Below are 13,651 nucleotides of genomic sequence, written 5' to 3' on the forward strand. Positions count from 1 at the left end.
TATGAAAACAGTATTGGAACTGGGCAGTGATTCTGGGTGTTTGACAGTTTACAGACATCAGCCCCATTCAGAAGGGACTTAGAGCCTTAGTTTTGCTTCTATATACGTAATATGATCACATTACCATCATCTGGATTTTAGAGGGAACACATTCAAACTACTGAAGTCTACACAATTCTTTGCTAGTAGCGTGTGAACCTTATATGTAGTAGGTGGTAGAGAAACTCTGTAAGCAAGATAAGTTTCATTCCTCCTCTTCCATGGCACAGCCTCTAGTTGTTGGTCACCATAATGGTTAATTTTGTAGACTTGGCTAGCCTTTATTGTGACTGTGATGACCAGTTGTCAACTTGACAGAAATGGTCACACCTGTCATCTGGTTCTTGAGGCAAGAAGACAACATGCCTTTGATCCAGATTTTGAGTTGGGAAGACACCTCGAATCTGGGGCCACATGTTCTGCTGGAGGCCTATGTAAGGACAATGGATGAAGGAAGGTTTTGTTCTTTGCTGCTTGTCCCGGCCTTGCTATCACATCCATTCCTTCATTGGCATTGGAGCATCTTCAGATTCCCAAGTATACCAAAGACCCAAAGACCAGCCGACGCACCCAGCCTTGTTGCACTGAGCAACTACTAGATTCTTGGACTTTCCATTCACATTGTTGGATTAGCTAAACAGTAGAATGTTCAGTTATTCCAATGAACTCTCTTTATTATGTGTGTGTGTGTAGAGGCAGGGGGGAGAGTGATTCATTCCATAAGTTTTGTGACTCTAGAGAACCCTAATATTTGGCAACACATTATTTTGGGTCTCTTCAAGGTTTAGAGGTTTTGCTGACACTTAAATCAGTGAAATATCAGTCATGCTAACATGTTTTGCCCAAGTGGTCTAAAGGCCTGAGAACACCCAGCCTCCTCCAACCAAAAGAGATTTCCGCAGCAAACTACCAAGTAAAGTGAACCATCAACTCTTCTTGGCCTCCACCCAGCTGCTTCACACTGTAGATCTTGGACACATGGTACTCTATGTGGCCCAGCCTTAGTGAATTTGTGTAGACACATCCTATTAGTTCTGCTTCTCTGGGGAACTGATATAGAACCCACCAAGGCTTACTATTCAGTAAAGCTCACACTTTGACAGCAGGCTTTTGGCTTACCAGGCCCCATGGGCTTGAGGTTCTGTTTGCAAGGCCAAAACTAGCAGCTGTAGGGTAACCGAGGACCATTTCCACCATTGAGAGGGCTTTACAACACGCCTGACTCCATTATTGGGACGGAGCATCTCATAAGTGCTTCCTTTCTCTAGGAATTCTGTGTAGGCTGTACTCAGTCCTATCAGTCCTAGTGTGCTTGACTGTATTGCTTCTTGTTAAATCCACTATCAGCTTCTGTTTCCTTCTCTCATATTAACATGAACATATCTGCTTTAAATTTGGAATTTCTGATTAAATATTTTGCATAGAAATAACTGTCTTCCTTTGTCTAATTTTTTTAATAGAGAACTGTCCAAGAAACTTTTACTTATATTCCTCAAGAGAATACTGGTTAAGTATTTGCACGCAATAGATTTGCACTAGCATTTTCCTAGTCTATATTAAAAAATACATATCTTTACAAAGAAGCTTAGTCTTTTCTGGAAATCATTTCTACTAGAGATTCGTAATCCGAATAGTCCTTCAGTGACTGTATCAGGTCGTCCAGAAGACAGTCTCCTTGCATGAAGCTGTCAAGGTCATGTAGTGATTTGTTTATTCTGTGATCCGTGACTCTGTTCTGTGGAAAGTTGTATGTTCTTATTTTCTCTGATCTTCCTTTAGTTCCAACCTTTAAAAAAAAAAATTGGGGGAGGGTATAAAAGATGCAGTTAGATCCAGGACAACTTAAACATACAGCAATGCAAGAACCAAGTATAAACCCCTGACTCCCCAAATAACATGGGGGTACAGTACAGAGATTACATAATGACACAGTCTGGCAAGTGGGTGATATTTAAATAGTAGAATCAGCATATTTATATATGCCTTTATGCATATGGTACCTCTGGGAATTAATGTGATCCTGTTGTGGAGATAAGGTGATGGGTACACATACTAAAGAAATCTTGGAAGGACTGTGTATGACATAAAATCAAACACCAAACAATGGGCTTAATCTTCCAGTACTCTTACTTCCAGAAGTGCAAAGTTTTAAAACCTGAGGAGGGATTTGGTACACTTTCACAAATCTGAGAAAAATGCCTCTGACTACAGAAAACAGGATAAAGTGCACATAGGTACTGCCCTTATAATAAGTACAAAAACAGTAATAACAAAAACTACACCATCTGTAAAATCCATCTTACCTGGATCTTCCGAGCGTTGTATCTTTTAGTAGTTTCTTCCTCTAGGTGCATGCTGTACAACCTTGCACGTAACTTTTTCATAGCCAGCTCCCTGTTCTTCAGCTGAGATCTCTCTTGCTGGCATTCAGAAATAATACCTGAATAATGTTAAGAAAATTAAAGAGTTTTAATTCAAAATTCTTATCAAGGACTATTCCTTTTCTTTCTCATCCTTTTTCTTTTTTTATGAGGCAATAAAAACAAGAATTGAACAGAAGACCTATATTTGTTTGTTTGTTTTTTATTTTTGAGACAGAGTTTTATTGTGTAACTGCCCCGGCAATCCTGGAACTTGCTTTATAGACCAGGCTGGCCTTGAACTCTCAGAGATCTACCTGCCTCTGCCTCTCCAGTGCTGGGATTAAATGTGAGCACCACCACACCTTGAGACTTTAAATATTTTTAATACAGACTTCTCCTAGCCTCAGCTATCATAATTTTTTTAAAGACTCAGAAACGAACGTGTATGGAAGCTACGAATCCTATTATTAGAGGAAACAGAATATAGTTGAAGATTTCCTTTTTTAACCTGTTTTTACTTAGACGTCCCATTTATCACCACAGTATTTAGCAGTTTTCTGTATTTAAAGGATAAACTCCCACATGCCCAATTTTCTTCATTACTCCTGGTTATCTAAGACGTCAGTCTGTGGCAGTCCAGGAGAGCTGTCCTGCATGAACTAATGTTCCTTGTCACCCATAAGCCACTCCAGTGCTCTACTTACACACAGGTCTACTTAGTGAGGTGGTCACTCTGCCCAATCTCGTTTCAAATTCCAATGGACCTTAGAGTCTCGATGGAAAGATGCTTCTGAAATTGTATCTAGAACCGTCCACGTATCATGCTTCACTGTAGGAAGACCAGTGCTTTCACTGCCTTCGGGTCTTAGTCCTCCAGCTACATTTTCTCATAAATAATTTGATAATTCTGTCACTGAGGTTTCTGAAAAGAGCAAAATCTAACAAGTATATATGCCATAACTCAATTGGCAGGACTCTGTTCTCTTCGTAGCGACTAACGTGGAGAGTCCTTTGCTTAGCCCCTCCTTCTTCCTGTCTTTGTAATTGTCCTAAGCGGCATCAGCTACAGAACCAAGGGGTTAGTTAAGAGTCCTTAATGGTGTACTTTGGTATCTGGAGGTCTGTTTCAGTGTAGTGGGGGAAACTGCTCTTGACTCAAAGCCTCATGTTGAGACACTACGTACCTGTAGGAAGATGCACGATCCGGACCGCACTGTCTGTGGTGTTTACGTGCTGGCCTCCAGCTCCACTCGCTCTCTTCGTATCAATTCTCAGATCTTTAGGATTAATCACCAGTTTAATCTATACATACAAAAAAAAAAGTTGGAACTTTAAGAAACAATTTACACGTACCAATTATCTTCAGGTAAGACCTACACATTATAAACACATGCCATACATAGAATTGACATAAAATTTAAAAGGTTTAAGAATAGACCGGATGGAGAATATTATTTTAAACGGTTTGCCTTTTCTTTTAAATGAATGCAGAACAGCACTAACACTTCCTCATCCTCAAAAGTGGAGCTTCCTGCCACACAACAACACCAGGTACTGTTAAAACAGGAATTTGGGGGCTGGACAGATGCTTCAATGGTGAAGAGCAAGTGAGGTCAGCACAGCAGGTGACTCCCAGCCTCCTTTACCTTCAGCTCCAGGGCAGCCTGACCCTCTTCTGGCCTTTGTAGCTCACATGCACAAAGATGCACACACATACATGAGATTTAAAAAAAATAAATGAAAATGTAGAATTTAAAGATTTTAGCAAAGGAAACAAAAAATAATAGCAGTGGGTGAATATGAAACTGTTTTGGGAAGGGATTTAATGTAGTGGATTGCTTGTGGCTATTTGTATTTTGATGCTAATTCCACTTCTCCAAGAAGGGCACTACTCAGGTGACTTCATTAGAACCTTCTTCCCATTTTAATCTGTAAAATAAAGTCAGTGATTGGGCAGGGGAAGAGAAGGTGGGGCAACAGGGTTGGGGAGTGGGGAGAGGTGGAAGAAAGATGGAGCTGAAACTTGTGACCTGGAGAAACCTCAAGAGGTCTCATAGCTGGGGAATAGAGTAGTGTAGATCTGCCTGAAGCTTGTATTCATATTAACTGAGTTGTGTTTTCATTGAATGAGCTTATTTGGGTTGGAGAGGTTACTACAATATTGTTTTAAGAATATTATAACCGTAATTTGGAGGCCAAGACCATGAAGCCAGGTTATGCATTCCACAAACACTGGAATCCAACAGCGTGATGCGCTGTCCCAGGAGAAACCATGAGAAGCACCGTGTTTAAAATGTCTGTTCCATGAGCTAGAGACTGCTCTCTGGCGTGTCAATCATCCTGCAGTAAGATAACCCGTCTCAGAGTTGCTACAAAAGCTAGAGCATGCTCTGTGTCTCAGGAGCTAGCAAGGGCTGACATCAACCCTCCTGCACGTCTTCTCTTACTCATTTCTTCTCACAGGTACTCACTCAGGCTTCCCACAGAAATTTAACCCATCAACCTTACCATGCACCTAAACAGTACTTTCTCTTAACGTTAGTAAAGGAAACCCTCAGATCACTCATACTTCACCTTTTAAGTGAATTAGTCACTTTTAGCGGGAGAGAAATCAATACAACAGGTTGTTTTCTTAGATACTGAGGTCTTGCTTTGTGAGGCTAGGTATACACGCAGGGCCTTCTAATACCTCTGTCCCATAAAGTAGCATCCGTGCTGAATGATCTGGAGAACCCATCCTACAATGCAAAGTGAGGCGGACGACCAGCGTACACCCAACAGTTTATATTGCCTGACTCCCCAGGGAGGCTTACAGTGTCCTTTTCATGGGTGGAGAAAACATCCAGAGTAAATCTACAATCTAAAAACATTTTCATTCTTACCGTCTGTTGTAAAATTACATTTCTTGAATTAAATTTTCAAGAGTAACTCGAAATATGGAAGGAAGAGCAAACGGTAAGGTCCACAGTTGCTGGGAAAGGGCAGTGCCAGCTCCGTCACTATGCTTTACCTCAGTAGGCTGGGGCAGGACTGCCACCGTCATGGTGCTGGTGTGGATGCGGCCTTGCTTCTCTGTCTTTGGCACTCTCTGTACTCGGTGCACGCCTCCTTCGAATTTCATGTGTCTGTAGGCCTCTGGACCTCCAATGCTGGCCGACGCGTGCCTAAGGCCACCTTGAAAACAGAATTAAATGACTTTCATCATTCCTGCCATGCAGAAACAACTGACCACCACCCATGGTCTCATGACGTTAAAAAGGCTACAACAGAACTGTCAGTAGAGACTGCAAGCACATTAAAACACTTTAAAGTTTGATACCTGTTTTAATACTTAATTGTTTACTTTTTAAACAATCTGTGTATTTAATTTTAGGTCTGAATGTTTTAACAGTGCACATGTATGTATGTATGTGTAACACATGGGTACCAGGTGCATATGGAAACAGAAGACAACATCAGATCCATTGGAAATGGATTTATGGGTAGTTGGGAGCCACTATGTGGTGCTGGGAACTGGTCTCAAGTCCTCTGCAAGAGCGGCAAGTGTCTCTCCAGCACGTTACTATGTAATTATTTAGTCTCACTTAGCCCCCTGGGTGCTAAGATTAAAATGTCAGCCCAGAATATCTTAAAACTACTTCTCAAAGCTGGGAGTGTTTATCATGGACCAGCGTCCCACCATACCTTATGGGAAATGTCAAACTTGTGGTTTCATTTAAAATCAGTAGGTGAATAATGAGCACATCACTACTTAGTCCTTACAAATGCGTTTGGTCATCACCTTGCCAACCCTGTCCCCAGGACATACTAGAAGTAAATCTATGCTCTACGAAAACTAATCAATTCACCTACTGACAGTGCTAGTTAGAATCATCTAAGGAGCAACTTCAACTGACAAATGACTACACAATCCTGATCTGTCTGGAAGCAACTTCTTGATTGATGACTGATGTGGGAGGGCCACTTGACTGAGGCAGAGAGTGATACTACCCCTGGGAAAATGGTCTTAGGGTGCATAAGAGAGCAGGTAAGCCAGCAGAGGGAGGAAGCCAATGAGCAGCATTCCTCCAGGCCTGGGTTCCACTTCCTGCCTTCAGGTTCCAGCCTGGAGTTCCTGCCCTGACTTCTCTTCAAGGTACCACAAACCGGAAGATGAAGCAAACCCTTTCTTCCCCAGCCTGCTTTTGGTCACAGTGTTTTCTCACAGTGATAGACACCTAACTAAGACACTGACCTAGTTCACTTGGGAAATATTCCAGTGTTTCAAAATGCCATCTTTTAAATGCAGCATACTGCTGGTACATGTCAAACATCTCAGAAGTGAAAAGCATGGCTTCCTGACCACCCACACCCGCAGTCACCTCCAGGATCAGGTCACTCCCATCCATTTCTTCTGAAGGAACCAGAAGTGAGATGATCTGCAAACAAAAGACAGTGCGGCACCTTTCTGTAATTAACAACTCAAGACGATTATCCAAAGCTATGGATTACCGAATTTATATATGGAACCTAAGTTTCTCTAAACAAATAATTTAATATTGCTCTATGATACAGTTTGAACATCTTGCTAACTAAAAATGTATAGTGCATAATTTCCGGTAAGGTATTAATGTTCCAGTTACATTGTAAGTGTTATAAAATACATCTACTGTTGATAGTTCTGTTTGTATTTCTTCTGGGAATCCTTACTTTTGTGTTTTCAGGCTCCGGTTTCTACCCCCTCAGGGCTGGGAACACGGGCGTATAGCCCCACACCAGATCTTATGTGGTGCTAAGGGCTGAACTCTGTCAACTCCTTGATCGGGTAGCTAGGAATGAACTGTCTGGGAGCAGGACATCACACCACATGTCCTGAAATACAAGGCCCAATACGGAAGGAACAAAGGTGCTTGTCCTACGTTTGCTAGTTAGGATCACTGATGTGGAAGAGGAAGCTATCAATTTTGGAAATTGAAGACTGGCATGCTATCAGTGCTAAGATAAGGTCAGTTCTCATCCCAGGAAGTTCACTTTGTCGTCAGTCCACAATCTTGCCCACCCATTGTCTATTCTATCCACAGTGGGGGGAAAAAAAAGCAAAAGCAGAGTTTTCTATAGCTTTTTGCTTTTGTGGTAAGAGCTGATACAGGAATTTACCAGTGAGACTTGTACAGTACTCTTGTACAAGTAACTCTTGTAGCCTGAGAAATTTGGATGATAAGAAGAATGTCTTTTTCTGCTTTAAAATCCTCTTTAATGGGCTGGAGAGATGGCTCAGCCGTTAAGAGCACTGACTGCTCTTCCAGAGGTTCTGAGTTCAAATCCCAGCAACCACATGGTGGCTCACAAACATCTGTAATGGGATCTGATGCCCTCTTCTGGTGTGCCTGAAAACAGCTATAGTGTACTCATAAATAATAAATAAATAAAATCTTTTAAAAAAATCCTCTTTAATGGTGGTAATTCCTTCATGGAGCAAACATACAAGAAAAACAGACAAGAGCTTAAAAAAAAAAGAAAAAAGTCTAGAGTAAGAACAATGGCCAAGAGCTGGAGAGATGGCTCAGCCTTTAAACGCTAGGCTCACAACCAGAAATATGAGAACAATGGCCAAGTTTCCAGAGGACCTGGGTTCATTCCCCTGCACCCACATCAGATAACTTACTCCACCCTGTAATCCATTCTCAGGGTGCTCTAAAGGTACCAGGCATGGTTGTGGTTCAGACACACTTGCAGACAAATACATACAAAGAAAAACCAAGAGCAACAAAAAAGTTGTACGTAAGTAGTAAAAGGCGCCTTTCCCGGACTCTCTGCTAAGCTTGTAGTAACGGAAAGAGCAATGGCGTACGTGCTTTCTTCTTCATGCACACACAACATACCTGATGCTTCAGCTCAGTTATTTCTTTCTGACACAAAGCTATTTCACTGGCTGCAAGTTTCTTTAAATCTTCATTCTCATCTACGAAAAAGAGCAGCAGTTACATTTTTAAATTTATATGAGTATAATGTAGCTGTTTTAAGACACAGCAGAAGAGGGCATCAGATCCCATTACAGATGGTTGTGAGCCACCATGTGGTTGCTGGGATTTGAACTCAGGACCTCTGGAAGAGCAGTCAGTGCTCTTAACCGCTGAGCCATCTCTCCAGCCCCACATTTTTCTTAATTGCTGTTAAATTGCTAATAGATTTTCAGTTTGTATGTTTATAGTTACTACAGATGAAGGAAAAAAGGAAAATATGTTTCTTGTTCTTTTCATAGTTGCCACTAATTAAAATAGATATAATAGTGTTTATAAGTATGTAGCTATAAAAATGTTTTTCCTGATGATGAAAGTTAAATTTAAAAAGTTCTAGTATAAAATTAAGACTAAAGCTCTCTACATTTTTACCTCCAGAAACTCCATAATAATAGACTCTAATGGACAGACAATTAAGGGCCGGAGAATGACTCAGGAATTAAGATCACTTGATACTCTTGCAGAGAACCTAGGTCCAGTTGCCAGCACTCCCATGTTGGCTCACAACCACGTAATTCCCTTTGCAGGGGTTCTGACCCCCTCCGACTTTCGGGCAACAGCACCAGGCATGCATGTTGTACACATGCATACATGCAAGCAAAATACTCATATGCATAAAATTAAATTTCAAAAATGTTTACTGGTTTTATCTGATATATATGGGTATTTGCTTGCATGCATGTATGTGTATTACATGTATGTTGTGCCTACAGAGGTGAGAATCGGGTGCTGGATCATCTATGACTGCAGTTACAGACAGCTGTGAGCTGCTACATGGATGTTGGGCATAAAACCTGGGTCCTTGGGAAGAGTGTTCTTCATGTTGTGCTGTTTCTCCTGCCCCAGTAAATAGACTTAGTTTACCACGTTAGGTTTTACACGACCAAATGGATGCATTTAACTAGTTAGGATGCCCAGGCAGGGGCACAGAAGTTTTGAACGGTTAAGCAAAGTTGAAACCTAGAGTCAAAAGCCAGTCTTAGTGAATGTTTCCTTAGGAAAAAGTATCCAACCGAAAACATTCACTGGAGTCTGCCCAACGTTTATATAAACATTCCTTTCATCTCTGGTTTCATGGTTATTTTGAGTTTTCACTTTTTGACTTAAAGATATACTTTCTCATCTGTTTCTCTGTTCTGTGGACATTGGCAGCCTATGAAAGAAGGGGATAACATGCTGTCTTTGCTCTGAAACATCAAATGTACACATATTTGAAGTGTGTGTGCTTATCTGTTAAGACCTTATGTCAATGGGAGGTGGGACAAGGCACACAGGACCCCCCTCGGAGCAACATTTTATAACTCGAGGTTCAATGGCTGCACCACCCCCAGACACTTCTGTTTTCTCCAATTCTTTAGGTGATGGCTGTTGTCAACCTCAGTTCTCCACCCCAACCGCTGGGAAATAAAATGCTAACTCAACAACTAGAATTTTATGTTTAGATTTCCAGATTACAGTAATCAGACTTTTAATTAAAATTTTCATTGGTAAAATTTCCAAATTTAAAGTCATCTTCCAGTATAAACCAAAAAAGGTGAGTGTAGCCTTTCTAAATCAGATATTGGCACACTCCTGTTTCTTGCAACTGGTTTTTACAGGTTCATTTATGTAATTCACTCCCAATCTCACGGGTCTGCCAGTTCTTTCTGGAACTTATGGTTTTCTTCTCCCCCTGCCCCAGATGTACAGCACTCTACGTTCCTGAACTCTGCAAGGTTCCGTCTGGTAGTACCTCCTCTGGCCCCTCTGATGCAGGCAAGAGCGCTTTCTCCTCCACTGCAGCTCTCCTGGGCCAGTACAGAACTCTGTGCCAGAATCCTTCTAGGTTTACTTTACTTCCTCAGTATGCACTCAACCGCAAAGCTCTTCTTACCTCAAGGAAACTCAACTTTTGTATCCCCATCTTAAACTAAAAATAGAACTCATTCTGATAACAGAAGCTGCCCCTGCCCATTATAATTCTGCCCTACTATTTTTTTTAAATGATCTAATCCATCAAATCTTGTTTCTTAGTGTCTTGCTCTGTACCAGTCTACCATTGTCTCTCCTGTGGATGGTAAGCAGCTGCCTCCTGACTCATTCTCCATACTTATTGTCAACAGTGAACTTGTCCTAGATAATGCCACTTCTTTCCCCAAAATGTGAGGTCTGTAGAAACAATGTTAATCCTTCATCTTTCTGGTTTCATGTTTGTGGTGGTTTGAGTAGTAATGACTCCCACTGAATCACCGTGTCAATGCTTGGCCCATAGTGAGTGGCACTTTTGGGAGGTGTGGCCTTGTTGGAGGTAGTGGACTTTGAGGTCTCCTATGCTCAAGCTATATCCAGTGTGACACACAGTCTCCTCCTGCTGTTTGCAGATCAGGATGCAGAACTCAGCTCCTTCTCCAGCACCATGTCTGATGCATGCTGCCATGCTTCTCACCATGACGATACTGGACTGAACCTCTGACCTGTAAGCCAGCTCCAATGAAATGTTTTCCATTCTAGGAGTTGCTGTGGTCATGGTGTTCACAGCAACAGAAACCCAAACCAACACAATGCTTCTCTTCTGTTACCATCCCCCGTATCTATTCCACACTTCCACCATACAGTACTTCTCAAGCGGTACCTTCATCCATGTTGGTCACTTCTGCCTTCTAGTCCCTTCTCTTACACCACCTCTTTCTTGCCTTTACCGATCCATTTTAATGCAACTTTCTGCTTTTTAGCACTACTTTTTATATTGAAATTAAAAGTCCTTACTTTAACCAACCTCAATTCCTCTTCCCACTTTCTTCTTCAAGACAGGGTCTCTGAATCAAGCCTCGAGTTCCCAAGTGTGTTTCACTGGGACTCTGGAGGCGTCAGGAACGCAGACACCGGCCTCCGATGGAATCTCAAGGGAAACTCGAATTTCCTGGTCTCGGGATTCTAACTATACAGTGCATCGTTCCTCACACTGCAGCGGGCTTCGGTTCCTCTGCTGGAACTAGTAAATCTTCCCTGCACATTTGAACTGCCAGGAGGGGAGGGGAGGAAACCGAGAACCTCAGTAACTTCTGAGGCCTGACCGGCAGAGCTCTAGAGAGCCCGAGGGATGACTATCAGAACCCTAGTGACAGGTCTGGAACGAAGATGGCTTCAGAACCCACTGGAGTGGGTGGCTTACCGTGCAATAAGGATTCGGTGTCCTGCAGTTCCCGCTCCTTCTCGCTCAGCAGACGGGCCGCCGCGGCCAGCTGGGGGCCACCGGCAACCGGACCGCCGGCCTCCGAGCCCACGCGGCGCTCCAGAAAGGCTCGCAGGGGCCCGCCGCGGGCGAGGAGCTCTTCGGAGGGCGGCGGCGCGCGGCTAAAGGCGCGGCGCGCCCACAGGCGCCGGGCACCGCTCAGAAACCCGCTCCGCATCCTGGCCGGGCCGCCCACTGTAGCCGAAACCTCACGGAGAAGACCCTTGGAAGGAATGGGAACCAGGGCTCAAAAGCCGGAATTTAAAAGCTCTGCCGGAAGTGTTGCGAGAACTTCCGGCAAGGCGTGGGAACCCGTCAAGGGTTCCAAAAGTCAAAAGGTAAGCGGGCGGAGCGGTCATGAAACGTTTGCCCCGCCTCCAACACGAGCGCCGAAGTCTCCGCCCCATTCTGGAGGAGGGGCTCCTGATCCTCAAGCTCCACCTTCAAATGGGAGGGTTCTGGGACCTTAGCCCCGCCTCCGGGGGGCGTAGCTTTACCGCCTCAGCTCCGCCTCCACGAAGGGGGCCTCCAACGCCTGGATCGCGCTTCTAGTGGGTGAACTCCGCTGCCGAGGCAGGATCTTGAGGCGGCCTCCGATGCCTCGGCCCCGCCCTGAGACAGAACTCCACCTTCTCAGACGGGCCTCTAGGAAAGAGCTCCAAGGCCTCAGCTCCGCCTCCTCGGCCCCGCTCCCAATGGAAGTTCCAAAACCGCGGCTCCACCTCCTCAGCCCCGCCTCTAGGGAGGAGCTTTGCCGTCTCAAGCCCGCCTCCTCGGTCGTGCTTCTTGAGGAAGCACTTTCTCGACCTCGTCTCTAAGGGTGGAGCTCCACCTTCTGGCTCCGCCTACAGCCTGAACTCAGAGGCTTTGGCCCCGCCTGCAAGCCTATTCCTAAACTTTTGACTCCGACCTTAGGCTGAGCTTGACTGCTCCCCAAAGCCAGTGCCTCAGCATGCAGGGCTGGAAGTGAACAGCAGGTATCTGCAGTCTGAAAGTGAAAGTTTGATTCCCAGGATAGTCAAGCGACCAGCAGGCACAGAGGTCACAGTCTCTAAAGGTTAGTTTTAGGGTGGTCATCTAGCATAGTGAGGCTCCTTTCAAGAGTAGGCATAAGCTACTAAATCTCCCAGTGATGCTATGAAATCTGTTTTTCTGTGTCACCAACCACACCATCCACTAGCTTTCTCCGTTTTCTGACTCACATTCTGATCCACTCAATCCAATTCTCCATTGCTCTCTCACTCTCTTGCTCTTGCTCCCTCCTTCTAAAAATCCAAGTTAAAACCAACAAACTACAACACGACGAAGCATTTAAAAACTTCCCTTTATTCTGCTCTGAAGTTGTAACTCACGGGGAGTACTTGCTTAGTTTTGCTCAAGGCTCAGTCTCCAGCCCTGCAATTAAGTGAGAGGGGGGAGGGAGGGAGGGAGGGAAGGAGGGAGGGAGGGAAGGAGGGAGGGAGGGGAGGAGGGAGGGAGGAATCAAAGGCTTACCTCTAGTAACCATCCATCCTCCTAACTACTAATTGATGCATTTGCAGTTTCAAAAGACCTAAATAAATAACCGGAGAATAAATAACAGGACGTGAATAAATACAGACAAGGCACTCTTGGGGATGCAGGAATTGAAGCTTAGATTACTTAGACGACTTGCAAATTCTACCGGCTTACTAGCTGGTTTTTGGACCATGGTGGTTCATTGCTGATCAAACTATTCTCTTTTTAGAATCAAATGGTAAAGAACTGGTACTGTTACCGTCAACACTAATCAAAACTATTAATTACAAGATTCTATATAAAAATGAATTTTGCATCATGTCTAAGCAATCTTAGCATCACATACAAGGGGACTAGCATGAAACGGCTCTTCAAGTAATAGCAAGCGATCCCAGTACCTCAAATGTCCCTTCCCTGGGTGCACTCAGGTGACACTATGTAACTGTTTAGCTGTAAGACGGAGCTTGACACTCCTTTTGTTTTGATGCTGACCTGAGTAGAGAAAACTATTGTCCTGTGTTTTCTATCTCTACCAGAAAGCA

The 13,651-nt window shown here is 43.7% G+C and overlaps 1 protein-coding gene across 1 annotated transcript; it reads right to left on the reverse strand.

The window, feature by feature from the left end:
• Positions 1–705: 705 nt before the first annotated feature.
• Positions 706–11,824, reverse strand: MTRF1L (mitochondrial translation release factor 1 like). The gene is made up of 7 exons (XM_080941657.1): positions 11,553–11,824; positions 8,264–8,343; positions 6,637–6,820; positions 5,413–5,576; positions 3,587–3,704; positions 2,343–2,479; positions 706–1,825 (listed from the first exon to the last, which is right to left on the reverse strand). Exons 1-7 carry the CDS (start codon positions 11,788–11,790, stop codon positions 1,625–1,627), a joined length of 1,122 nt encoding a protein of 373 aa, XP_080797783.1. The 5' UTR covers positions 11,791–11,824; the 3' UTR covers positions 706–1,624.
• Between the last annotated feature and the right edge of the window lie 1,827 nt (positions 11,825–13,651).

Source organism: Micromys minutus (genome assembly GCF_963924665.1).
Source record: "Micromys minutus genome assembly, chromosome: 30".
Classification (NCBI taxonomy): Eukaryota; Metazoa; Chordata; class Mammalia; order Rodentia; family Muridae; genus Micromys; species Micromys minutus.

Coding starts and splice junctions, on each gene's coding strand:
- MTRF1L (XM_080941657.1), bottom strand. CDS start 11,790: ATGCGGAGCGGGTTTCTGAGCGGTGCCCGGCGCCTGTGGGCGCGCCGC. Junction 5,577..6,636: donor ATATTTCCCAAGTGAACTAG/GTCAGTGTCTTA, acceptor TCTGTTTTCAAG/GTGGCCTTAGGCACGCGTCG. Junction 2,480..3,586: donor GATCGTGCATCTTCCTACAG/GTACGTAGTGTC, acceptor AACATTATTCAG/GTATTATTTCTGAATGCCAG.